This window comes from Hippoglossus hippoglossus, chromosome 16 (genome assembly GCF_009819705.1).
Source record: "Hippoglossus hippoglossus isolate fHipHip1 chromosome 16, fHipHip1.pri, whole genome shotgun sequence".
In the NCBI taxonomy this organism is placed as follows: domain Eukaryota; kingdom Metazoa; phylum Chordata; class Actinopteri; order Pleuronectiformes; family Pleuronectidae; genus Hippoglossus; species Hippoglossus hippoglossus.
The window spans coordinates 4,280,658-4,308,130 of NC_047166.1; the positions used below are offsets into that span (position 1 = coordinate 4,280,658).

Sequence of the window (27,473 nt, forward strand, 5' to 3'; positions counted from 1 at the left end):
AACCAAAACACTGACTTTGAATAATGTTGACTGTGAAAATTGGGTAATAATATATATTTGTTATAAGACAATTGCAGATTCGTCTCCTTGTGAAAGCAGTTTGAGTCTGAGCGGTGACCAGCAGAGGGCAGAGCCGCACAACAGGAGGGTTTGAATCCCTGACCATTCATTTGCAGGAAAACTAACTGTTGGATTAATAAAAAACGTGCTACAATAAATAATCTAACAAGAAATTCTGGCCGATATTTGTCCCTCGAGCCCGATTGTTCCACATGTTCCCAGACGAGAGGATTTTATTCCAGAAATCTTTGAAACCAGGGTCAAAATCCTGAGATTGAACCAAAGACTTTAAATTCTATTAAATTCTTCATGTATCCTGTTGTTTTTCAGGATTTGGGACATTATGGACACATTTTGTCAGAATGAGAAATTTCAAAGTGCCACATCTTAAAACAAATAAATTCAGATTTCAGTTCAAAAGTTATTTTCACTCCCATTATCTGTCATCTTTTCTAGATTAGTTCTCTTCGGTTCGACTCCGCCGAGTTTGGTCGTCGTCTTCGGTGTTTTGCGGTTATGAAGAGTAAAGAGCAAAGTGGTGTATTATTAGCAATAGACAGACCAAAACGAATCAGAAGAAATAATTACCTCAAGAAATCAATACTCTTATTTTTTACGACAATGTGGAAGATTAAAAAGTAAAGTTTTCCCTGCTGCAGAGCTCCGAGAGGAGTGGCACTTTAAAAATAGGCCCTAATTTCCAGCCTCTTATTATCGTCGTGCTGCATGTCTAACCAGGCCGGAGGCTCGAGTGCAAGAAGAAGAAGAAACAATGGGTCCTCCAAGTGTTTTCCACCCCCCCCCCCTCCAGTACACCAGAGAGGGTAGAGAGAGAGAGAAAGGGATGATAGCATTACTCACAATCCATTACCACTCCCTGGAGACTTTCTGCATACAGGGAGGTGGAGGCAGGGAGGTGGTGCTGGTGTGAGGCAGAGACAGGGCTTTGGTTTTGCAGGGTGTTTGTTTGCCGGAGGGCCGGTGCGGGAAGGCAATATGAAACTTGATTAGTCCTTTTCAATAACCGTCTGCCCGAGCGTCCCCGTAGAGACGTCGCAGGTTGATGATTAGTTCGTCAAGATAATAGAAAAGCTCTTGAATAGCCTTGTTAAGATGTCTAACTTTAAGTACAGGCGGCATCCCGGAGCATTGTTCGCCCGATAATGACAGATTGACTGATGGGAGGGGAAGCTCCTTCCTCAGGCTGCAGCCATTTGTCTTTTTTTTTTTAAATCAAGTTTTATTTTTCAAGGGAATATACAAAGTGCTGGATACATGAAGATATATATATTTTTTAGATGTTGATACAGGTTATGTACACACATTCAGTATTTACACGTAAAGGCATCACAACGGTTTGTACACTTGGTTTTCATTTTTTGTCTTCCTCTCTCCACGGAGGCGGCCTCAGCTCCCGTCTCTGTTTCGGTGCCATCTGTCCCTCTGCTCCTGGAGTTTCACCCTGATCCATCTGTCAGCGCTCGGAGCTTCACCTCCCAGACAGCGAGCGCTGCTTCTCTGGACCGAATTTCACTGCAGCGCTTGGATTTTCTTTTTACCTTCTCACAGTTTAACATTTGTCCCAAAAAAAGCTCCACCTCCCGAGTCAAACTTCACTTGTCTTTGTTTCATATTCGACATCATTACATGTAAACACAGTAGTTTATATATATAATATACCAGGAAACACTTTCACTGATAATCTACATTTCGTTCTTGCTTTTTGAAAAATATTCATATGACACGTGAAAAACAAACGAGCTCGCAATGGTTCTGATTGTACAACTTGGCCTTATGTACATTTACTGAAATCCTTTAAATCACCTCCCGTATCAAAACTTCGTCCAAAATCAGTGACTATACTGTACAACAACTTCCCTCCCTTTGCAATCATGTGTTTTGAGTTGCATAAAAAGGCCCAGAGCCTTCTAGCATCGTCATATACTGTAACTTCAACAATTAGCCATGCAAGTCCCTCCGTCAGGCTCCACCTCAACGTCCAAGCACCTTGGTAAACATTTGACAGGTTTCCAGAGAACGACAGGGGGGCAGTAAATCGGGAAGCAGCCGCAACGTCCATCGAGCATCAAGGCTGGAAAAAGCAGCAACTGGGGAAAAATGGGGAATAACCTTCCTACTGGTCTTTTAATGGATAAATGAGAAAGTTGAGGAACCTAACGGAACAAAAAGAGGACGTTTTTAAGTCTCAAATCAAAACTCCAACCTCCAAATCCTCTGATTCCTTCTCCCTGGCTTCTTCTCGGCCTCTTTTTATTCCAGGATATCCAGGTACACCGGCGGGTTCTTGACCAGGGCCAGCAGCCGGCTGTGGATGTCCTTGATGACCATCCTCTGCTGGGGCTCTCGCTGCCAGCAGCCCTGCATCAGCATGTACACCTCCTTGGGGCAAGTGCGGGGCCTCTCCAGCTCCCGTCCCTGTGTGATGCATTCGATGGCCTGTCGGGGGAGGAAATGTAGAAATGATTCTACTATTAAGTGTCAAAATAAAGCTCTTCGAGTCAGTTCACCCAAAATTTCACCCATTTTGTCTCTTTAATCGATTAAAGCCTGATCAATACTGGATATCAGGAGTTAAAGATATTTGAGATTCACAACAACACTAGATACTAATCATAATCTATTGCTTTAATGAACTAACCCTAACCCTTTCAAGGGAATAATTAAAATCTTAAATCTTATTTAATCTTCTTATTATAGCAGATTTAAATGTGGTTCATCAGGGGGAAGGTTTTTTTCAACCACAGTGAGAAAACACATTTTGTCGCAGATCTGGATAAGGGGCCAAATCCAGGAACTCTTTTTCTGTGCTCTACTGAGTGTAGAGTTCTAGTTTTGGTTTTATTTATGAGGGTTTTAATGGCATTGCTTCTGGAAACAGATACTGGGGATTTTAAAGTGGTCTTTTAAAATCTGTGAATCACATAAATACGCCGCACAAGCAGCGGCTGCGTCAATTAATCCAGAAAAACCTTCTGAATCACCAAAGTCAGCTATTATCCACTGTTGTGCAGATACGTGTCTTTTAGCCGAGACCTCGGGGACAAATGAGCAAAGCAGAATTGTGAATAACCTCCAGCTCCGACACTAATGGCTGCAGTGACTGATTGAGTTCACACGCTCTTGCAGCTCGGTGGATAAATCACTGTCGAGGATGAGAGGGAGGATTTTCCCTGCGCTCTCCATTTGAAGAGTTACTGACTCAATCCCTTCCTCATTTTCAACCTTGATCCAATGAGCACAAGAGGCCTGTGTCAGCGCCGCCGCCGCCGCCGCCGCTCAGTCTCACATCTGAGCAGAGAGGCTCATTAAGGCTGCCCCAAAATGGCCGCCATCGCCACAGCGTCAGTATTTTGGGATGATTTATCTACGCCACAGCGTGTTTGGGCAACATGATAATTTCACCTGTCCCTCATTGGGCGAGACAGATTGGGTTAACGAGGTTACAGCTCATTGGCCCTGGGTAAAAATGAAAACCAATGAGATTAGAATCGAGTGCAGGGGGAAAGTGATCCACCCGTCTCTTGAAAGGAGAGAGGGTTTCGGGCCGTAATAGCACCGCTGTGGTTGCGATGGAGTCCCACTTCTTGGTGCTTGAGCTGAAAAGGCTAGACTGCACTGCCCTTAATTACTATGAACTTATTGATTCTCTTAAGAGCGCAGGGCGGCGTACAACTACACAAGGAGCATCCACAATGAGAATGTGAGAGGCAGCGGGGGAGACGGTGGAGACAGTATTCAGATACTTAAAAAGCAAAAAAGTACTTAAGTAAAAATAAAAACAGGAATTAAAGTATTAAAAGTAAAAGTAATATACATAAAACCATCCATATGCATAATGTGCAGCTTTTTACTGCTGTATTTGTTTGAGGAGAAGCTGATTGTCTCCACCAAGGACATTATGCTTTTATCTGTTTGCAGGATGACGCAAAAACACTTCAGATAAAGAACTTACACCTGGGAACTAAAGCTGTCTCAAGCAGTGGAGTATATAATAAAATATTATGAAGTATGAAGTACCTCGAAAAGTACTGTAAAAACACAGCACCTTCACACTGGGCTGCAGTGATTGGGAGGGGCTTTGGTGTGTGTGTGTGTGTGTGTGTGTGTGTGTGTGTCTAGGTGCAGAGTGATTACAGGTGTGTCTGAGTGTGTCTCCACTCTGGTTTCCAGTCACATGCAGCAAACACTTCTCTGTCATCCTCCTGTGTGTTTCGCTCTGTGCAGGATTCACGGATCTTAAATGTTTCGATATCCTGAAGACACAATTGTGTGTTGCCGGCCTCGTCAGTGTCGGTGGCTCAGTGATCACCATCAAGAAACACTCAAGAGAAACTGAAGAAGAAGCGACTGACTGCTGGTGAGCTGACCTCCGACCTCCCTTCATCTACCCTCCATGGTGAGATATTAACTTTTCCCTTTTTAGAATTAGGTTATCTCCACTAGTAGCAATGCTGGACTTTGGATCTCAGTATAATTTTACATGAAATAATAAAGTAAGCTTTTAAACCATTCTGTGTTGTGGTCATTTTTCCCTTTTATTGAAACTGGTTGGTTTTTAACACGAGTACAACACAGATAACTCAAGATTTGTACTTGATTAAAGTACTTGAGTAAATGTGCAAAGTTACATTCCAGTTCTGTTTCTTTCCATTATATTTTTCTCTGGCCTCTTCCAGCCCTGGCTTCTTCTTTTGAATTTTGAATTCGTTTGTATACGAGAATTCATGTTCAAGTAAAAACATATTTCCTCCTTTCACTCGTGTTGTGTGTGGCCATGCAGATACATGTGGTTTTCTTTATCAAGGTCAGGAGGGTGAGCTCTTTTCAATGAAACGTCTTTGAAGCACAGAGACAGAAATACCGATGAAAACCGGTGGATTCTGTGAATCTATGGTGACGATTTTTCAGTATTTTGAACGACACAGACGAATATTTCATCCGTCTTCATAAACAAGGACGAGAGAGAAAAGCACATGTCACATGGCACAAGAGGTTAGTGGAAAAGAAACGTTATTTGAAATTTAGGTGAACTCTGCGTTAAAACCTGGAGTCACCTCCCTGTGGTTGTGTGCCTCCACCAACCAGTGCAGCTTCCTTCACCGTGACCTCTGACCACTGAAATCGAATCAGTTGAGTCCAAGTGAATGTCCGTGCTAAATTTAAAGAAATTCCCACAAGGCGTTTTTGAGATATCACAAGAATAGGGCGGACAACCCAAAAACATAACTCCTTCAGAAACTGGCTATTGCCGGCACAAAGACTTCAAGATCAAATCAATCGTGTGCCAATAATCAATAAGCCCTTGAACATTTCTCCATCCTAACCCACCTCACTGTTGGACAGCTGGTACCACGGCTGTTTGCCGTAGGTGAAGATCTCCCACAGGACGACGCCGAAGCTCCAGATGTCGCTCTCCGTGGTGAACTTCCTGTACATGATGCTCTCCGGGGGCATCCAGCGGATCGGCAGCATGGTGCGTCCACCCACCTGAGGAGGAAGACGAGGTGACGTTCACAAACTCTTCATCCAATTAGAAAATTATCCAGAGATATCGGGCCATTATTTCGAGAAGGGAAAGTTTCTCGTGAGTTGTTTGAGCACAACAAACAAATCTTCATTGACCTTAACTCAGGGGTAAAAGCATAAATCATTGAGATGAATAACTCAAATGTATAAATCTGAATTTTACAATGATTAAATAATATGTTACTCACGTTTTCCTCTCAGAAACACAAACACATCCCTGTCTCATTCTTTTCTGGCCTCTTACCCGATAGTAGTCTGTGCTGTAGATGTCTCGTGACATCCCGAAGTCTCCGATTTTGACCACCAGGCCCTCTCCCACCAGACAGTTGCGGGTCGCCAGGTCGCGGTGGACGAAGTGCAGCGACGCCAGGTAGACCATGCCCGAGGCGATCTGCGCGGCGATCTGCAGCATCTGAGGCAGAGTGAGCTGACCCAGCGGCGGCATCTTGGTCTCCTCCAGGATACGAGCGTCCGGGCCGTGAGCTCTACAGACACGTGAGACACATGAAGGTCAGGATATCTCTGTTTTATTAGAAAGGTGTGAAAGAAACACGTGAGATGAGGAGGTGGAAATTAGACCCAGGTAGTGGTGGAATAAGTGTTAAGACCCTCAAGTTAATGTACTAATACAACAAGTACTTCATTCAAAAATCGAATTTAATTAAAAAGGACACAAGTATTATAAGCATGTATTTAAAGTGTTAAAAATACAATGACTTTAGATCCTGTGACTTGTATGTGATTAAGTTTATATCATTAGATTGTTAATACTGATGCAACCGTGCAAGAGCAGCATTTTACTACTGTGGCTTGTTGAGGTCGTTTAATATACATTATAATATAATTAAAATGTACAGCACTATAGTATAAGGATATTGTGTAGTTTTAATGTCTAAAGACCTGTAAAAGTAAATTAATTTTTTATGTTAGCAATCTTTTATTTATTCTTTACACCTTTTTTCAAATTCAGATTACAATGTGCTTTGATTTATTGGGGTAGAGATAAAAAGAAGGAACATAAATATACTCGAATACCTTAAATCCATACTTAAGCACATCACTTTATTCAATGTACTTAGGGAACTATAACTTTAATGGAATAGAAGAAACCATTTTTCATGACAAAAGGTTATATTTGGTTCTTGAGATATTTTCTATATATAATGTGCTATCTGTAATTTCTAAAGCCTCTTTGCTTAATTGAAAACTGAGGTCACAGTGATTCTTTAGGTCAAATTTTTATTCTTTTATTAAAACAATTTTTAATTCGGTGGTATTATTTTTCATTCACAGAGAATTGGTTGTATTTATTCCATTAATATCTGAATTCCTGACGTCTGTGCATTATCAAAGGGGTCGCGTGTATTTGCACATGTAAAGAACGGAACACTTCTGCTCTTCTGCTCTGTTTCCATCGGCTGCTCAGATTAATCAAACACCAGGATCGGTTTCTCAGTTCGTCGGTAACTATGGCATCAACCCCGGCTGACCTGCAGGACAATGAACTCAGCGATGTTCAATCTGCAGATTGAGCACTGAGGGCTCTTCAGAGCGCTGCAGACATGGTCAACATCCCCGTGCCATAATAAGGCCATTTCACAACGATGCTTAATAGAAAACATAAGGCTTGTAATACGCCTACAATTGATTTGCAATAATGCAATTCAGGGATGCAGAGCACATTGACTCTCAGTTGTTCCTGCGGATCATAAACACCCACTCTCACGTCCAAGTCCGGCCTAAATGAGCAAATCACAGATGATGTGTGTCCATCCATCCTAATATCTCTCCTCTCCACTTTGTCCCCTCCTTACAAAGGAAGTTGTCTATACAATCACTATTAGTTTAAGAGGCAGGTGGCAGGGTGGGAAAGCAGCTGCATTGTGGGGGCCCACAGACATTTCACCCATTCTGTCTGCTGGAAATGCGATTTTCACCCGATCGCAAAGATGCATCTCAGGCAGAGTGTGTGTGTGTGTGTATGTGTGTGTGTGTGCACGCTTGTGTGTGTGTGTGAGTGTGTTTTCATTCCCAATCTGCCTCCTGTGGAGAAAACCTGGCAGCCAGCATCCAGTGCGTCTGCTCCGCTCGTTCAGTCAGATGGTTCCCCAGGTGCATAGTGAGCTCTAATAGGTCAACGCGGCCTCAGCCTCCCCACAGGTTTCTAAACTTAGACGTTTTCAAATTACTCTTTAAATGATAGAATGGACGTGTTTGAAAAGTTCTCCCGTCACCACATCACACAACAAATCGAGTGTTGTTATGAGCTAATTTGCTACACGAGCCCTTCAGGAGACGACATATTAGTCCGAGCAAACTTCTTCAATTTCTCCTTAAGTGCTGGATCTGGTTATTTACTGTGTTCATCAGTATTGAAATAAAATCCTGCTGCATTTGAAATTCACTCTGTTTGCTATTATGACGTGAGGACATCTTGTGAATTATATATTTACTTTGTGAAACCTGAATAGGAAACCTGCCTGGGAAGGGTCTTTTTTATAATTAATTTATCAAAGCAAGATATTCTTTGACACAATTCACGTCAGCTTCTCTTTCTGTATTCGTGATGTGATATTAATTCTAAGGGGGAAGAAAAATATGGAGTAAAGACGAGTAATTGCTCTTATTGCTCTGTTCCCAGGAGGTTCAATTTTCACCTGAGTCTGATTTGATTGTTGGTTTGTTTGTTGGCAGGATTATGCAAAAACTACTGAACCGATTTCCATCAAATATGGTGCAGAGATGAACCCATAACATTCTGGTGAGGATGTGGATTAAGGTGCAGATCCCAAAGTTTTTTTTCTCCACATTTTCCTTAAATCTATTTTATGACAAATGAATCATTTAGATTATTAGACCACGCACATTATTTCTTTTATATTTCTACTATAAGAACTTGACATGTCACATTTCCTGGGGATTTCAACCACTGATTATTGCCCCCAGATAATTTGAAAACCCATGTAAATAAAGTTATTATTATTAAAGAGATAAAGGAAAAGCAGCAACGTCGTCAATATAAAAAACAACGGTCTGTGTCGTCCTCGTTCTTCAGCCTTAAACACAGGGAATCTATGGTTCTCCTGAGTGACCACTGGAACCACACAGTCCGCGGAGGTCGACTTTGTGGGTTTGACTTTTAAGCAAACATCAGGTTTGTCTGATAGAAGCTGCTCAGAGCGAAGTGTAGTCGTCGGTTTGCTCGTCGTGATGAAGTTGACATCAGATGTATCATTTGTTTCCTGACATTTAAATTAGCTTGTTTTATTTGATGAACAGTTCAAAAACTAGATTCCTTTCATAGAATATCAAATACTCACATTTGCAAAGCTAGAAACAGATTTTCTTTTCTTAAAAATGGCTTAAATATTTTATCAAACATCAGAAATTGTCACATTATTTTCTAATTTATCATTTTCAGATTTTAAGTAAATTATAGGATGAATAATGGCTAAATGCTAGTTCACTGTCACACTGGCTTACTTGGGTATTTGAATATTACAGAGCCATCATTTTTTATGTGTTTAATTTCACATGTACCTTTTTTGTTTTTGCTGCTCAGAAACAGCTTTTCACATATAACTGTATCTGAGTTGATGAGATGAGGAATATAACCCAAGGCTAATATTATAAGTTATGACTTGACAACATATTTTAAAAAACCTCCAGCATTTCATTCAGTCTGCTTGCTACAGTTGAACATTTCCTTCAGCTGCGTATGGACAGAGGACAGTCGTGGGGATTGAACTCGTGACCCTCGGGTCCCCTACGTACCGAAGGAAGCGGTTGAGGTCTCCGTGCCTCATGTACTCGAACACCATGGCCAGCGGCTCTCCGTCCGTACACACACCGTAGAACCGCACGATGTGCTGGTGCTGGAGCACCGTCAGCAGCTCCGCCTCCCTCTGGAAGTCCTGCCGGGTCGACTCGTTGGCGTCCTTCAGCGTCTGCGACCACATGAGGATCAAACATCAACACCTTCCAAAATCATTTCTGCAGCCATTCTTTGTGGTTGGGGCCCAAAGTAAAAAATGGTTGAGGAGTTTAACAAGGCAAGTTTTATTCATTGAATAATAAAAGCAAACGTCTCATTAATGGGACAATAAAGATTCATCGTCTTGGTTTTTTTCGCTGCGGTTTGCATTAAACTGTTGTAACATGAGCTGGGGATTAAACCACCGACACGAAGACGTCTCTCTCTGAAACCGCAGGATGTTTTACTTTATACTGTACAGAAGATTTAAGTATAAGTGCCAAGTACTTACCTGTTGGCAGTGTGGCAGCAAGAGTGCTTGAATTTTTTAAACAGTCAACGTCATAAACAACTTTGACGCGCAACCTTATTGTAAGTTTTTGTAGTATGAGAGTGTTTTATTTTGAAAATTGAGGTACTGCTGTTCTTACTTTTCTGCCCACAATTTAAATATTTTTTTTTTTTCAGGTACTTTCAGCACAAGTCTACAGGTTTTACAAATGCTGCCAATGCATAGATGTTTTTTAACATTGAAGCAGCTGTTGAATTAGTGGAGAGGAAGTGGTACCAGTGACTCACCTTGATGGCGACCAGCATCTTGTCGCTGTCGGGACTCAGGTGGGCGCACTCTGCCAGGTAGACTTTGCCAAACGCTCCTTCGCCGAGCTCCCACTTCAGCACAATGTCCTGCCGTTTAATGTGCTGCACACCTGATCATAAAATATACACACAAGGTCTGAAAATCTGAGGAAGACGAGGAAAACCTGACGTCTCGTTTGCAGTGCAGTTGATCGCACTTGCTCCAGGTGTCAGTACTTTAGTAACGCGACTCACACATGTCTTTGTCCTTGATGATGCCGCAGAAGTACTGCGGATTCTCGACGAAGCTGGACAAACCAGAGTCTTCATCTGAGGAAGGCGGGCTGGTTCCGAAGTTCATGAAACGGAGCGAGACGGCCAGGTCGTCCTCGGCCCCCAAAACGGACGACCCTAATGAGACGGGGAGGGACGCAAACAAGAATGACACAGATACGCTGCAGCACCTAATCAGTCTCCCACCATTTGTGATTGCGGTGGCCATCAAAAGAAATAATTCAGAGCCCATTTCTTCCCCATTTGAGGAGCCGACGCTCTCCGCCACCAACTTGGTTGCACGTTTGTTGGTGCCATGGTGATAGATGATGATAAGCTTCAATAATCACCATCATCAACCACGCAGCAATCAGGCCACATTGAACTGGAGGTTTAAAAAAAAAAAGAGGCCATATAGGAAGCCTGAATGGTGAGCAACCCCTGACTACAGTGCATATTAAATGCCAAACAAGTGAGGCCCAAATTGTAAAACCCCACTCAGCAAGGCAAACCACAGAACCCCCAGAGTCCAACACGGAGGAAAATGGAACAACAAAGAGCGAGCATGGAGGCGATGGAGGGAAGGAAACAGGGAGCAGGGTCCACTTAGGCAATCAGGCGCACTTAGGCACTTTGATAGTGAGAAGGGTAAATGTGTGTGTGTGTGTATGTGTGTGTTGAGGGGGGGGGGGGGGAGTGTCCGAGTGGAGCTATATCACGTCTAGCTGTTCCTCCATCCATCTATTCATCCACCAATCCATCCATCCATCCATCTTCTTTAATGGCCCTCACCACGTGGCGGTGGCCCAAGGTAGGTTTGTGCCGCCATTCTCATTCCGTAATTAAGGCACTTTAGCCCCCGACCGACACAGCGGCTGCCTCTGTTCAAAGTTACAGCTCTGTGGAGATCCTGTATTAGTCGGTCTCTCTTGTGCATTAACCTCGTGAGAGTCTGACAGAACCATCTGCGGCTTTGGGGGGAAATAAAAAACGATTTGGCAGAATGTTCGAACGTGGATCGTTTCGTTCAAATGTGAATTTGTGTGGTTCTGGACTGAGACGATGTCGTCCAGTGGAATTGATTCATTGAATTACAGACAGCAACAGACGTATCATGATGCTACAAGTGTAAGTTTGAGCAACATGAGGAAGGAATTGTTTGACGTTTTGGGAAATGTGCTTCTCTTCCAGCTGAGGGTCAGACAAGAGGATCAATGCCTCCCTCGTGTCTGTGTTAACTATGGAGTTGAACTGGAAGTTGCTTAGCTTAGCTTAGCATACAGATAAGCAATAGCCTGGCTCTGTCCAGTATGAGAAAGTTAAAATTGCCATGGAAACACAACTCCATGTGAACCCACAACTCTTTATTTCCCTCACAAACGAGATACAGGCAAACGTGGGAGACAGAACTTGAACTTTGCTGTTTTACAGTGTGTTAAATATGCTGAAGGTTTTTTTTTTTTGCCAGACCAGTGACATTGTCATTTGTACAGTTGCATTGTGCTTGAGATTGAAGATGCAATGTTTTAATAACTGGGAATATCCCAACTTACTGTGAATGCCAAACTTGGAGTGCTGGCCACACTTGTTAATCACCGAAACCATGATGAGAAGAAAAGTGCAGGCGAACACAGCGAGACCCACGGCTACCGACACCTGTTCAGACCAACACAAGCAGATCCGTAGTTACACTCGGACACGTTATTAAACCTTTTGACGTTCTTTACTTTTCTTTAACTTTGCCTCGGGGGGGCTGATGAGGCCCAGACGTACCACGAACACCCGACTCTCTGGGTTCTCCGTGACGTCCATGTTGGATTTGCTGGTAGGAACTGAGGGGCAGAAATGAGATTTGTTAAAGGAGATGAATGAAACAGATTGATGAAGTTTTCAGGAGACGTGCTGAGATGTTTGGGAGAATGAAAATCAATCAGAGACTTACTTGGAGCCGCATTAAGGACTGGCGTGTGGGAAGCGAGAGCACAAACACTCGTGAACAAACGGATTTAACGATACAAACCTTTTCAGCTTGCAGCCTTCTCACTATTTAGCTACTCATCAAACATTCAACAATATCATTTATACTTTATTATTCCCAACTATCACTTGAAATATCGTTTGTAGAATTTTGATGACGCAAAGATTAAAGGGATGTGTTAAAGGAATAGTTCAACATTTTGCGCTTGTCGTAAAACATTTCCATGGTAACTGTGAGCTCCACCAATCAGAGATGTCGCTGATACACCTGCGGATTGTTGGTAGTGTAGAACTTCTCCGTGACGTTGCAAATAAAACAAGTTTTTCTTAAAATGCAGTTATCATATGGACCTGTACAGGAGCCTATCACATTGTTACACCGTCTTGTAGCTTGTGGTAAGTCCACCTTGAATAGTTATAATATTATGGCTGATAATCTAAATCTCTATTCAGAAAATCAATCGATTAATCAGCAGATTCATCAGATAATTTCGGATTATTTCCGGACCAAGCAGGGTTAAAACCTTTAGATATTCAGAGAGGTCTCTCCTCTAACTCGCCCTGTGGCCTCCTCTGTTTGCCATGGCACATCCCCCCGCTGCCACAAAACAATTTCAGGAATTTACCGGGAAAGGAGCCCTCAGGATCCGCCTCGTCAAAAGGGTTGTCCATAAAACTCCCAATGGCGGTGGCGCTATCCCTTCCCAGTTTGTTCTGCACGATCAGAGTGTAGTTTCCATTGTTCATGTGGGTGGGCTTGTTGAGGAAGAGACAGCCGTGTTTCTCCGACCCGTCCATCGAGTCCGGGATGATCTGGGTGTATCTGTACTGGGACTCTATCAGTTCTTCGTCGTTGTACAGCCAGGCGATGCTCGGCTCGGGGTTTCCATCCACGGCGAAGGGGAAACACCAGAAATGCTGCTGCACGGCGTTTTTCAGGAAGACGATTTTGACAGGAACTGTTGGGAGAAGACCGGTTTTGGGAAAATGGGACTGTTCAAAGAAGTAGTAGACTGTAACATATAGATAGGGTGATATGTTTTTTTTATTTTTACATTTTCACGGTTTCTGAAGGAAGAAGTTGTGGAACTTGATGAAAAAAAATCCAGATCTAATGGATTTAAATGTGTTTTCACGAGGTGCCACTCTAATGAGAACCATTTCTAGTTGTACGAGTGGATTGAGCTTTTCACGTTTCAATATGTCCGACCCAATTTTTCATGTTTCACTGAAAACAAGAACTATTCCTGTTTTTCAGAGGTGAAATTCTTTATCTAAAAAGTAATTATCAACTACAGCTGTCAGATAAATGCAGTGAAATGGAGGTTAAAAAGTATAAAAGTAGCATAAAATGGAAATGATAACTCAAGTGCCTCTAAATACCTGAGCAGATGCACTTAGTAACTTTCCAACACAATAAGTCAATTGATAATTAGAGACGCCAATATGTCATGATTTTATGCTGAATGTGCATCTTGATCATATGAACACAAAAGGTCAGACAGGAGCGGCTGTAGGTTCCCTTTAGAGTTTTCCACGAATCAATGTTCTCCATCTGTACTGCAAACCTGTGCTGACCTGCTATGAATAATGAATCCTGGTCATCGCCGTGCCCCCCCCCCCCCCGACCACAAACTGCTACCTGGAAGCTCGGCTGGAAACGCGAAGTAACAGGAAATGGCCTCATTCAGATCGAACCCGACTCAAGTGCAGAGACCCCTCATTGTGCTCGAGCCGTTCTGCTGCTCTTAACCCGTGACCCGGCCTCGGGAAGAGTGCTGCGCTAAGGGGGCCGGACCCCGAAGGCACGAGTCTCTTCACTCGCAGCTGAAAGTCTGTTACACTCAGTGAACATTAGCCATTTGTCACATTTAACTAATCATCCATTAGCAAACCTCCACTAATCTTACACAAGCCGTTTTGCTGCAGGGGTTAAATGGAGGGTTAGAACTATGTCTAATGAGCCTGTCAGTTCTCGCACTTCGCTTCTGGATCAGACAATGAACATTTTGTATAAAAAGAGGCGGGCGGCGGGGGGAGCAAATACATAAAATGACACCTGACAGTTCCTTTGTTGATTCAGAGTCAATCAGAACCTTTGTGTCCATTTTGGTGATGATGGATATTGATCAAGCAAATAAAAAAAAATAAAATAAAATACAGACATTGTGGAAAAGCTCTTTTCCGTGAAAGGGGAGCTCTGCGAGAACGGTGAATTAGTGGCACAGGGAGCCACTCAGCAGTAAACACCCACTATTCTGGGAGGTAATTAAGAGTAATTAAAGGGCTGGCGGTTAACGAGTGTCCGTCCACCAGGGGGGCTGATGTTGATAGATTAGCCGCACTAACGCATTTGCAGGCTGCCAATCAGGGGCGGACGAGGCGGTTTTCCGGAGTAGGAGGGAGAAGTCCATTAGCAGAGGCTCAAATCAGATATTCGCACGGGTTATCAGCCCCATTTTCCTGACGTTCATTATCTGTCCCTCGATGCTCGTGCATTTGGCCCCAGCTGATTGGCGCCTTCGCCTCTTTTTGGCTTTATTTTCTAATGAGTGTCACTGAGCCGCTGATATACGATATTGTTTTGGGCGGCGTTGTCAGTAATGTATGACTAATGCATCTGACTGTGTTTTCCGTGTGGAACCGCCCGGGTGCTGTCATTCCTCAGTGCTCCAACTTCCACGTGCACTAATGCATCCGAACAGAGAAAAACAACAGCGAAAGCCTCCTGGGTCAAGCTCCAACTGTAGTTTAGGAAAGAACGGACGTGTATGAGGTGAAGGAGTTTTTCTTTCCTTTTTTCTTTTTTTCTAAGAGCAAAGATAAGTTCACTTTCCTTTGTCCTCTCGTCGTACCCCTGCATTAAAGGGCGAGCCATACCTGCAGCACTTCACTCATTATTTTAACTCTTTTCACCAGCTGCCAGAGTGAGTGGCAGATGACAGAGAGCTCCATTAGAAGCGTGGTGGGTGCATGCTCATATTTGTTGAAGGAGCATTTAGAAGAAAATCAGTGCAGCGCAATTTTCTTTTCTCTGGCTGTCCGCTGTGCCCGCACAAGGAAAAATGGCCCCGGTGTGCTCTCACCATAACCTCCATTAAGCCCGACAACTGGTATTGAGCCTGTGAGCTTTTAGGAGTGTGGGTTTTTTTTATTTCGAAAAGGCACTTACACTCAATGTCCAGTGTCACCATATCCTCCCTGGGCCCGGCTCGGTTATCGGCCTCGCAGGTGAGATTGCGCAGGTTGTCATTGGAGGACACGTTGCTGAGGAAAAGGACCAGCTCCAGCCTGGAGCCCCAGATTCTCTTCTGCAGCCGCCGACACAGAGGAGAGGGGGTTAATACGGCTGCAGCTGCCACTGGATCACTTAGAGATGTTCAGGTAAGAGAGATGAAGTGCAATCCAATTTGCTCTAGTGTAAGATCAATAGATTACAGGAGCCAATCTCACTTTAAAAAAAAAACACAACACTGCTGAGCTAAAGAGCTTCACAGAGAAAATCTGAAAATACAGAGAAAATGAAAAATCACAAGTTCAAGGAAATGCACACGCAGACATTCGGTCACAAGCGAAGAAAAGGCTGTGAAAACCTGAATCTTTTTATATGTTCTCTTTTGTGCAAAATGAAGAACAATATGGCCGACTTGTTCAGCGGATGAGTCATGCAGGATATGACAAATCTTTTTCATTTTCATGCTCGTAGTCTGACATATGGAGACAAAGTGCCCACATTTAAAATAACAAGGGTTAAGTGCTGTGGATTTAATACAATTTGCTTAAGTTAAAATTCCTCAGCTGGACAAAGGCTGCAGAGCTTTTTAAATTCATGGCAGGCTTCAGTAACTTGATATCATGGATGTTACATTTGCTTTCATTGTCTTTACAAATAGATTTGATTGATAATTGAATGAAATATGAATGTAATCTTAAATCTTACAGTACCTGGGTAACGAAGGGAGAGCTGAGGTTGTCGGTTCGCCACCTGACATTGGGAGTGGGACTTCCTGTCACGTGACACTCGAACGTCAGGTTGCCTCCTTCTTGAGTCTTTTCTCCGGAGGAGACGATGTCCACCACCGGCAAACCTGAGAGCGACAGAGGACGACGTGAGCACACGGCAGCCGGTCGCTAATAAGACGGTAAAAACCGGCTCGGAGAAAAGAGCACAGCGCCAAAAATCTCTCTCGTATGTTTCCTGGCAACAGGATGTTCCGACTGTATTTGATTAAGGCGACGACGCAGAGCTAATTTCTAACCTGCATTTCCCTGCACCTGCTCATTGAAGACATTAATACACATGACAGAAACAAGTCTCTTTGATAAAGTGGCCAATCTGTGCTCTCTGAGTTCTCTTCTAGTTTGAAAACTCATTCGTGCAAACGTGCATTACATGAAACATATAGTTCATCGAAATGAAATCTCAACTCACTGCAGTTGTCTATCACCAGAGAGTTGAGGGCCACTTCCTGGTTGTCAGAGAAGCAAGACAACAACTGGTTGTCCACGTCGCCGCGGCCGTTAAGCTGCCACTCCTGCAGCCAGTAGAGATCACATGAGCACACCAGAGGGTTGTCCCTCAAAACCCTGACCGGGAAAACACAGAGGGAAAGGAGGTGTGTTTAGTTTTTGTATCAGCTTCTCTGACAAGTGCAAGAAGAACAGAGCTTCAACCATCAAATATTAAAAAGTTCTGCAGAGAGGAACGAATGCATTTTAAGAAAAATCACAAAAACACCATTGACTCACTGTTAGATTCACTCTATTCTAAATTCTTGAAGAATTTAACCTTTAGCGATGAAATAACCTTTCATACCTTCTAACTTCAGACGTCTTTCAGTTCTTCAACATTATTATTATACACCAACAACATCATGAACTAAAACCTTTGAATCGTGTGGTGTCAAAAGGCAGCAACGGTTTCTCCTCTACAAAATGTTTCCCTGTGAATTAGCAGTTTCAAAGTATGTAGAAATACTCTGCTGTGACTAATATGTATTTTTACTTGGTTTTCCAATGTAAAAGGAAAACTCCAAAGGAAACATTAAACCAGACGTGTTTGATTCTCACTCAAACCCACACTTGATGAGTCTGTGCCGATCTGACGCATCAGTATGGGTGAAGTTAACCACTTGTATTTGTGTTTGTTATTAATGTGACATTTTGGTGCCGCTTGACGTTTTGGACGCTATGAAAGACCTAAACATCTCATTTTGTTTTTCACAATGTCACTCACATTGAGGGTAATTAAGTCTGGAGTCTGCACGTTAGCAATCAGGGGATCAAGCTGCGGTATCGAGATCCCGTTGATGCACAAGCTCATGAGTCAGCCAATCATGAGTCAGTCTCAGCTGCCAGTCAATGTGTTTCACCATGTTTTTTATTATCAGAATGATGACCAATCATCAGTCTGATAAGAACAACGACACAGAAAATATCTATCTTTAAAAGAAGCTATTTGGCGTGTACTTTGACTTTTTAATTTGACCCGTGTCCCACCCACTAACACGGAGGAGGCGGGATTTATGAACCTGTGCTGTGACCCGAAGAAACACAAACATTTAAAGGGACTCACAGGTTGAGCAAAGGTAGAAAATGAAACACCCTCCAGGAGATGTGCTCCAGAGAGTTTGACGCCAGGTTCCTGTGAAACACACAAAGAAAACACACATTACAAACATTAGCTTCATAATATATATAACACAACATTCATTTAACCTATTTGGTGCAGAGATCGTGAAAACTTTGACATGTGCTTCCTCCAACATTTTACAAACGGCACAAACAGCAGTTCATACATAGTTTGCAGAAACTCGCTGATTTACCGTCACATAAACACAACAAGGAAACAGCACCTGGGTGTAATTTAATTTTGCAATATTGTCATCCGCTCAAATGTTGCTTTGAGAAAAACATAATTTTCGGGAAAAAATAAAACTATGCTGGGGTTTAATAGGAGTCAAAATGTTCCCTTCATAGTCGCGCGCTGCAGTTGGATCGCATTGTGATTTGATTGCACACTCTCAGAGCAACGCTTACCTGCTCTCAGTGGAAAACATTAATGCATCCAAATGGCTTCTGATCAATTACCCTCGGCAGGTCTTTCACAACAGCCAGGAGCCGCGCTCACAAACACCTCGAGCACAAGTCTCTGTGTTCGCTTTGTGTTCGGTGCATTAGGCGATTAGTCACAAACGCTCCTGGGAGGAAGGACAACACTTGACTTGACACCGACTGAGATACTTCACAGAATGACATTCGGGGGAAATAATTTGTCTTTTAATGTAGAAATATGAATAGTTTGTATATACAGTGTGATGATGAAACCAAAGAGACGCCACCGGGTTGTCAGTCATGGTCGCAGCACGGCTCCAGGGGTGGAAATGTCAGTCTGTCGTTCAAATGTCTACTTTTTGCCAAAACAACAATATCTACGTGATGGATTTTCATGAAGTTTTCAATCAACCTTCATATGGAGTAAATATTGTGCCATTTTCCGAAAGGGTTTGAAAAGATTTGAAAGGTTGAAATGTAATTAAAAAGCAAATTCAGACATTATTTTGTATTTTGAGTTTCTCAGATTTGTCACTGCGTGTTCTCCCCGAGCATCAGTTTGTTTTTCATGTCTAAACACATGATGGAAAGAAGTTTTAAAATAAGTTTTAATCTTTATTTTGAATCTTTGTTCCCAAATGAATCTGATTCTGCACGTCCAGACTAAAACACTGTCCAAGAGTTTGCAAGCTAAAATAGGACCAGCAGCATTTCCACACTTCTTCATTTTAGGTGCTTGAAAACTCCAGAGCAGTGTGGATGCCAAGTCGTAAACCTGTAATAACATAGATAAAGCCTCAAGCCTAGATCTAAAATCATATACAGCAAGCTGCCATGATAATATAGTGGTTTATGAATGCTGCATATCATTTAGTCAACCCTCTCCGGCCTCTTAAATATCATCACAGTGGCTCTCAAATGATCCTCAGACGGCCGAGAAGCCCGGCTGTAAATAAACCTCCCTCAGAAGATGACAAGAAGCTGCACAGGGGAGCAGGAACATGGAAGCCAATACATATTCACTGTGGCAGGGCCAAGGGGTTCAATTATTTGTTTTCCTTGCCCCCAAAAGTTCATGTCAGATGGGTTAGCCATCGGGGCTTATCCATTACCGGCTCGATTCCTCCCTGGGTCCACAGGGGCAGAGCGCAGCCGGGAATCGCAGCTCGCTCGCTCGCCTGCAGCCAAACCTAAGAGCTGAATGCATTTTTATGAGATGATGGAGGAGGAAGAGGAGGAGGAGGATTGTGGATGAAGACGAGAGTAAAGAGGAAAAGGAAGGGGGTCCAAGCTGAGGCAGTCGCTCTTAATCTCAGAGATACATCTGTCACACATGAGCCCCCGAGCAGCACCCAGCTCCCCCCCCTCTCTCCCCCCACAGTGAGATATTGATTAAGTGATAATGGACCCTTAGTGGAGTGTATTTATTATGCATCAGTTGTCGATAATCCGCCAAAGTGAGCGAGTAAAAGGTGACTGGTGGACGTCTTCTCCAATTTCTCAAGCTCACCCGCCAAACTCACAACCACCACCACCAGCACCACCAGCACCACCACTGCCGAGCCATCGCTGGTCCTCAAGCCCGCTCGTCTTTCAGATAAAAAACGACGTCAGACATGTTGGACGCAATTAGTGGAGCGACGAGGACAAGATGGTGGAGATAAGGGATCAGCGGCTGATGAACACACAGATCTGATGCTTCCAGCCGATAAGTCTGGTTGTTTCTTGTCGGACAAACTGACTGAAGACGTGATGTAACAGGAAGAATAAATGAAATGCATGTTTCAATGCCTGTTGAAGACGGAGTGGGTCACTATTGGATAAATGTTACTGTCGCACAATGATGTATATATTTCTGTGCTGCAGAAAAAAATCGTATTATTGTCCTTTGACAGCAGAATTAATTCACTTTAAGGCTGCAAGTAAAAGATTGTTTTCACTAGTGATTGATCTGCTGGTTACTTTCTGCATTGATCGATGCTCATTTACTAGAAAGAAATAGAACATTTTCGTCGTAGTGGTTCCTTCAAGTTGCTTGTTTTGTCTAAAAAAAAATGATCCTAAACCAAAAGATATTCCACTTACAAAGATATAAAACTCTGAAAAGGTTTAATTAGCTGTTTGCTAATATGTTTTAAAGGCTTTTCACTATGGCACAGTGACCAACATTTGTATTCAGTATGTTGCAGAAGTGAAGTAAGTGGTAAAAACAGGCTAATTTGTCAGCGACAGCAGAACGAATTCCCTTTAAAACTGCAACCAAAACATTACTTCACTATTGATCCGTCTGCTAGTTCCTGTCTCCATTGATCAATGCTCATTCAGTCTTTGGAGCATTGAAAAAGTAAAAAATACTTCAAATTGCTTGTTTTGTCGAAAAAAAACTAGATATTCCTCTTACAAATATCAAGAAAAGGTTGATTACCTGTTTGCTAATAGGTTTTAATGGCTTTTACTATGCATGGCTCAGTGACCTGCTTCCTTACAGTATGCTGCTTACAATTGTTTAATCTTCTAGTTACTTTCTCCACTGACTGATGCTCATTTAGTCTTTTGAACATTAGAAGAAGTTCGAAAAATGCTGGCTGCTTGAATTTGCTCGTTTTGTCTAAAAGTAAACAGAAGATATTCCACTTACAGAGATATAAAACTCTCAAAAGTAGCAAATACTCGATCTAATCCTACATAAAACAAATACTTTTAATAACTATATACAGTTATATGCTCAAACAGTCTGTTTAAGAAAAATGATTCAAAGTGGTTTCACTTTCTCATCCCATGTGACGCGGGGGTCGGCCGAGCTGTGACTGACAGCGACAAACTGACTCACACACAGGTCATAACAACACACACGTGTTGTACTGACAAGGACACTTACACATACTGGAGCTTGACGTTGTGTCGGAAGGCTTTGGCCGAGATGAGCCTCAGCCGACATGACGTGACAGTGCTGCAGGGGAGAGAACACACAACAGGCACCACAACGAAACACAAGTTTGTTTTAGATGATGAACAATAATCTTAGAAAACAAGTGTGAGTTTGTGTGAGATGAATAACAGCAGTGGTTGCACTAATATCACCGTCGATTCAGCTTCAGTAGTTTTTCAGTTAATCTATTATTTGTTCTGACATGTTTACATTTCGTGTTTTATACCAAGAGTCCAAAACCCCCGTAATCTTTAATATACTTGTACAGAAACTACTGATTTTGGGGATATTTTTCCTTCCTTTGCCTTTTTCTAATTCATTTTTTGCTGATCAATTAATTGACAAAAGATTTTCAGATGACTTCGTTTGTCAGAAATAAATCTAACAACTTTCATTGATCACAAACTCAATCTCTCTACTAGCATATAACTTACTAATATAATATACTGTACTGTAATATAGTGGCCTAAAGTATGTGGACAACCTACACACATACATTCTGTGGACTTTCAGAGTGCGATAAGTCCCTAAGCCTTAGTTAAAGAATATCTAACTCTACCTGATACAATGATATTTAAGAGTTTCCAACTTTTTCTCAAGTTTCCCAATTAAATAGTTTAACCAGTTTTATGTCAAAGAACATGCCTGACCTGCAGGAAACCCTGATCTCAAACTCACCTAGATATTATAAAGTCGGCTGGAGGCTCAAGTCATGGAGCCAATATCAGTTTAATCACTTTGCTTGTGCTGACAAACTCAAAGTAAGAATTTCGAACGCTGCAAGAAACGTCCAAATCTCGTGTGAAATTTAGGGAGTGGTTGATTGGTAAATCTGCTGGTTTCACTCTAACCCGCACGTTTACGAAAGCAGAGAATAGTGAACTCTCAGGTGTATGGAAAGTCATTTTGTTTTGGGAGATGAACAAACAGTCGGTGTACTGTGGTGAAGGAAGGTGTGAGAGATGCATGACTTACAGGTTCTTCAGCTCTTTGTAGTTAACAAGATCAAATTCTGTGATATTCTCCAGGCCTGCTTGGTTTTCTACGTAACTGGGTAGTAAAAAAAAGGGGGGGTGGGGGAGGCAGAGAAAAAGAGCGTTTCAAGGTAAGTACATACAGTACATTTCTTTGTGACCTTCAGCCATTTGCTGTGGAGCTAGATGCTCATGTAAGGTCACGCTGAATGATAATGAAAACAGACATTTTGAAAGATAAAGTAAATACATGTCTTGAGCAGGGTTGTAGGAGATACAGATTCACCATTTAAAATCAACAACAGCACAGTTTCGTACCCAATACGAGACCATACCAACGATTTGTAAACTCAAAGTCTTGACGATGACGATCCATACCCAACAACAACTCAGCAGCTCATCATTAAGACCATGAGCCTATTTTTTAAAGGCCTTCAGTTTGGAGAGGAACAACAGGCAAGAAGGAGGACGGGAAGAAACACGTGCAACCCTGAGAGCGAGTGGGAGTCGGAACTATACGATGACGGAATAAAGAAGAGGACTCGACGAGAGTCGACCCCATCGACACGTGTCCGACCTCATGCACGGAACAAACGGGCAACAAAACCAGCCGAGATTGTCCAGGGACCCACAAAACCACAAGGCTCTTATCAGAACTTAATCTACTGCTCGTGTGGAAAAGAAAATAAGCGATGCCTTAAGAGATGCTGGACGAGGCTGCTGGGAAATTCTTCTCAACGAGTCATTTTCCACTTTTTCCAGACACAGCCTGTATGCCTCAGAATAACTAGTGAGCCGCTGATCAATTCAGCACTCAGCGCAAGGACGGCCCCGGCTCTTTTCACCAGAGGTTTTGAATGGACGCCGCCATCGGACCCACCAAGGATCTCGCAGAGCAGAACTGTCTTGTCCACCCCATTCTCTGGCCTCCTCCGCCCCGCACTCACCGCGCTCGCTCCAGGCCCACGCGCAGCATGAGTGTTGTCCATTTAACTCAGGAGGACACGTCTTTATCTAGCTTTGCTGAAAGGATTGGATTCACTGGATTCAAATATTGTGGGGTTTTGTCCACGTTAATGTTTTCATCCCGCTCTATAACACAAAAGATCCTTGAGCATTCATTCCCCTCCCCCTCTTATAATTTTAACTATATAATCAAAAATAAACTGGGACAAATAATATTTTCAGGAGAGCGCCTTGAGGAAAACACAATAGCAGATGAGAGAATAAGTATGAAATATAAATGATGTTAAATAGAGTTTAAATAAAAAGAGCATGATCTATATAAGGTGTGTTTGTTGCATTTTAGCATAAAGAAACATATTTTATTTACAAAACCAAAAGACAATCTGATTATGAGAATAAAACAAAGACGTAGTTTGAATTTCACATCTTTTCAAAAGAAAAGCCTCTTAAGCATGCTTTTAAGCATATCAGCAAATTATGTAGCATTGCACCTCTATGGTATCGTCAATTTAAATGATATCACAGACATCACTTTTGTTATTCTTCTAAAAAAACCTGGCACCTACATTACCCACAATCCAACTCTACCTCACACAGCTGCTAATGTAGTCCTGGTTTGATAGTGATGGATAGATAGATAGATAGATGGATAGATGGATAGACAGACAGACAGACAGACAGACAGACGGATAGATAGATAGACAGACAGACAGACAGACAGACAGACGGATAGATAGATAGATAGATAGATAATAAAAACCTGGTACCTATTACCCACAATACAACTGTACCAAGGACAGTTGCTAATGTAGTCCTGGTTTGATAATGGTGGATGGATAGATAGAGAGACAGACGGATGGATGGATGGAGGGACAGACAGGCAGATAGATATCTCTCCATACTCTTCCAGTATGTGGACCAGATGCCATTATAAATACCTGCAGTAATTCCTACATGATGACAGCCACTTTGAGCCTGAGCCGTTGTTTCAAGCTTCCACTTCTCTGTTTGTCAGCTGCAACACACAAACCTTTTTATTCATGTCTGATTGACCCGCACAGCGATAATGTGATTACAGGGCAGGTGGGCCCAGGATCACCCATCGCCCTGACTTATTGGATTGAGCCAAGTGGGTTGTATATCATCTATTGTTCCTGGGTGGGGGCATTGACTGGCAATTCACAAAATTGAATTTATAACTCGGCGCATGATGAATTTCGGCCCCTGTTCCACAGTTAATGGCCCCTTGTTTGTTTCCCAGCGTCGGCTGTATTCCCTCGCAGCGCCAAGACGCCAGCGAGTGTTGTTGTTTGCTGGCACGTCGAGCGCGGCGGTAAATGGAAGCGGAGAAAGACTCGCTCACTTATTGACTGAATGGTTGAGTGAGAATGTCAAGCCTCGCCCTGCGCTCGGCGAAGCATGCTTAACTGCAGGTACAAGGAAACACCTCTGAGGTAAGAGCCAGGGAACAGGAGGGAGGCGGAGGCAACGAGGAGGAGAGGAGGAGAGGAGGGTATAGGTGAATAGTGGCAGAGAGCAGCAGAAAAATTGACTTGCTCCAACGAAATAGCATTTCACAAATGCAGCTCCTTCTTAACAAGCGCTAATTGCTCAGATCCGGGAACAGGAACAAAGGCAGAAACAGCGTGGTGGTGCGGAGAGTGACATTTAGTTTTCCGTGTTGGAGCTGATGGTGGGTTTTATAATAATACAGCAGCCCTCTTTAAATCACAGGTGGTCACTTTTCTACTTCGTCTTTTCCTCACAAAGTTTCAAAAAGCCACCGACAAATAACAGTCATCTGCAGCTGAGTCTCAGTTCATCTGAGCTGCGACTTGGACCAGTTTTATTCAAACACTTTCCCCCCTCGGAGAGTCAGAAAAAAAACGCACAACCTTTAAGAAACTACAACATCAAAAATATACTGTCCTCAACATCATCTTTTCAACATTTCATCCAGCAAAGGAGCATAAATACGATCAGGACAACCTCAGTGGTGCAGGCAGGTCAGCAGATCCTTCATCAGGGATGGAATTTACATTTGAGCCTCAGAAATTCAGAGAGACTTGGATCTCAGAGCATTTGACTATAACTGCACAAAGAAAGGATTTATCGATCTCAGAAATGCTGCACAGTATGTAACTTGTATCTATAAACATGCACAAAAGGTTACTTGTGTACATAAGATTTTGCCACAATGAGCATAATCTTTGCCGTTATCACCATAAGTACAAGAGTTTTACAATAACACAGTTTATGGAACGTTGCTTGGATAATATCTTATCTTATTTTATAGGACTCCTGATTCCTGAGCAAACCACAGACAAACACATTCCTAGTGAAACAGTTGATTTCGTCAGTATCTGATGATCTAGATTCTTTGAACTGAACTAAGTATTGTTTTGCTGTTGAACGGTTTTAAAAATGCTTTAAAGTCAGATAGAAATAGCACAAGAGCAGCAGAACTACGTTTCTATCTCAGGTCAGCGAGTTTATGGAGCCACATCTGGATATAAACGTCACATTATCAGACAAACAACAGAGTATTGTGACGTATTTCTACATCTCAGTGGAAACCAATCGTGCTGTTATGCATCTTGACCTGTTTCGGCAAAAACATGGCTATGAACTCAGCAACATGTGAGCAGATGAACCTGTAACCCTAAACCTGCTCTGTGGGTTTGTTTCCCATCGCAGCGCAAGAGTGGCTGTTGCTGAATGTTAAGATCAGCTCCTGTCAATTTATACCAGTTTTTGACAGCACGGATCCATAATTGATTTCCGATAACCAAGATGACTAAATTACCGCCGAGCTAATCCATCTGAACCAGCAGTAGATTTACTTCACGTTAAGCAGCACTTGGATTTGACGGAAGCTGAGAAGATGAACTCTGTGATATGAAAACAGAGCTGAATCTATTAGATCATGAGACACAAACAAAGCCAGATATTGTCCGATACTTTGCTCTTCAACATTTCTTAGGACAACTGGACAGATACCCTGTGCTGGCATCAGACCATGTGACATATCTGCGCTCCAGTGTGCTGGGATGCACTTGTTGTTCTGAGTCGAAGCGGCGGAAAGCAACTTTGTGCGAGTGAAAGATGATGAAGTCGATGCAACTGCTCAACTTTCATCCATCATCTCATCCAGAAAACCCAGCCAGTGATGAAGAGCCATTTAAAACCTGCTCCACATAGAAAATCTTCTCCTGAACAGTTGTACCAACTTATCTGTGAGTGTTTCCCTTCCCTGAAACTTTAGATCAGATATAAAAGCAGTTGCACGCGCTCCATTAAAACCAAAACTCTGCCACAGAGACTTTAATCAAAACCATCTCCAGCCCAGAGTCACAATCAAGCTTTTAACAAACCAACAACATCAAGAAACGTGAGTGCATCCATCAGAAAAGCTCATTTAGTGGAACATGCAGAGCAGGTGACGCATCTTTACTCACATCTCCGTCACGTTATCACTCTCCTGCACCGCCAGAGTCGGGACGCTGGTGATGCCATCAGATTCCAGGCACTGCAGCATGGCAAAAGAGCACCGGCAAGCCGACGGGCATCCTGCTGAGGCGGGCGCCGGGGCCAGGCTGAGCAGTGCCAGCACCAGGGGCAGGAGAGGTGCCAGGGCCCGGGGTGCCACAGCCATGCTCAAAAAGAGGGGATCTTCTCAGCGCCAGGCGGAGAGGTGGCTGTTGACAGCTGCAGTTGGAGTTAAGTGTCTGTGTTGTTCACTTAATGAAGAGTGGGAGAAGAGAGGTGCTTTCACACTCTCCTCGCGTGGCTCCCTGGCAGGGCTGAGATCCCAGCTGGTCAGGGTCTGGTACTGAGCCACAGCTGTACTGAGCAGCAGGAGGGGCAGGCAGGCGAGGGGCCTCTGGGGACATGGTGATGGTGGTGGTGGGCTGCAGCCTCTCTCTTCCTCCCTCTCTCTTCCTCTCCTCCGCGATGAAGGGAGGGGCCAGATACCGAGGGGCCAGAGTCACCAGACACCTCGGAAAGCAAGTGGGGGTGGTGGGGGTGGGGGAGTGAGTTGATGATGATGAGGGGAGGAGATGGTGATACGGTGATGGAGATCTCATCTGTCCCTCCAGGGCCAGAGGTCTGGTGTCCCGCCAGCGGCTCGAGGTGCAAA

General features: G+C 43.1%; 1 protein-coding gene across 2 annotated transcripts; it reads right to left on the bottom strand.

The window, feature by feature from the left end:
• Positions 1 to 1,250: 1,250 nt before the first annotated feature.
• On the bottom strand, positions 1,251 to 27,209 carry ntrk1 (neurotrophic tyrosine kinase, receptor, type 1). Of its 2 annotated transcripts, XM_034610040.1 has the most exons (17): positions 26,791 to 27,209; positions 22,368 to 22,442; positions 21,342 to 21,413; positions 17,985 to 18,053; positions 16,842 to 16,996; positions 16,355 to 16,497; positions 15,582 to 15,720; positions 13,036 to 13,368; positions 12,375 to 12,392; positions 12,206 to 12,264; positions 11,986 to 12,088; positions 10,415 to 10,570; positions 10,160 to 10,290; positions 9,382 to 9,554; positions 5,852 to 6,092; positions 5,410 to 5,568; positions 1,251 to 2,517 (listed from the first exon to the last, which is right to left on the bottom strand). In XM_034610040.1, the coding sequence occupies exons 1-17, from the start codon at positions 26,985 to 26,987 to the stop codon at positions 2,332 to 2,334; spliced, it is 2,409 nt and encodes an 802-aa protein (XP_034465931.1). In that variant the 5' UTR covers positions 26,988 to 27,209; the 3' UTR covers positions 1,251 to 2,331. The 2 variants fall into 2 exon arrangements, with proteins under 2 accessions (XP_034465931.1, XP_034465932.1); XM_034610041.1 differs by lacking the exon at positions 12,375 to 12,392.
• Between the last annotated feature and the right edge of the window lie 264 nt (positions 27,210 to 27,473).

What these genes read in the sequence shown, in the direction of transcription:
- ntrk1 (XM_034610040.1), bottom strand. Translation starts at nt 26,987, where the DNA reads ATGGCTGTGGCACCCCGGGCCCTGGCACCTCTCCTGCCCCTGGTGCTG. An exon ending in TACAAAGAGCTGAAGAACCT is followed by an intron (nt 21,414 to 22,367) that starts GTAAGTCATGCA and finishes TCTCCCCTGCAG; the next exon opens with CACTGTCACGTCATGTCGGC. An exon ending in TCTGGTGATAGACAACTGCA is followed by an intron (nt 16,498 to 16,841) that starts GTGAGTTGAGAT and finishes TGTCGCTCTCAG; the next exon opens with GTTTGCCGGTGGTGGACATC.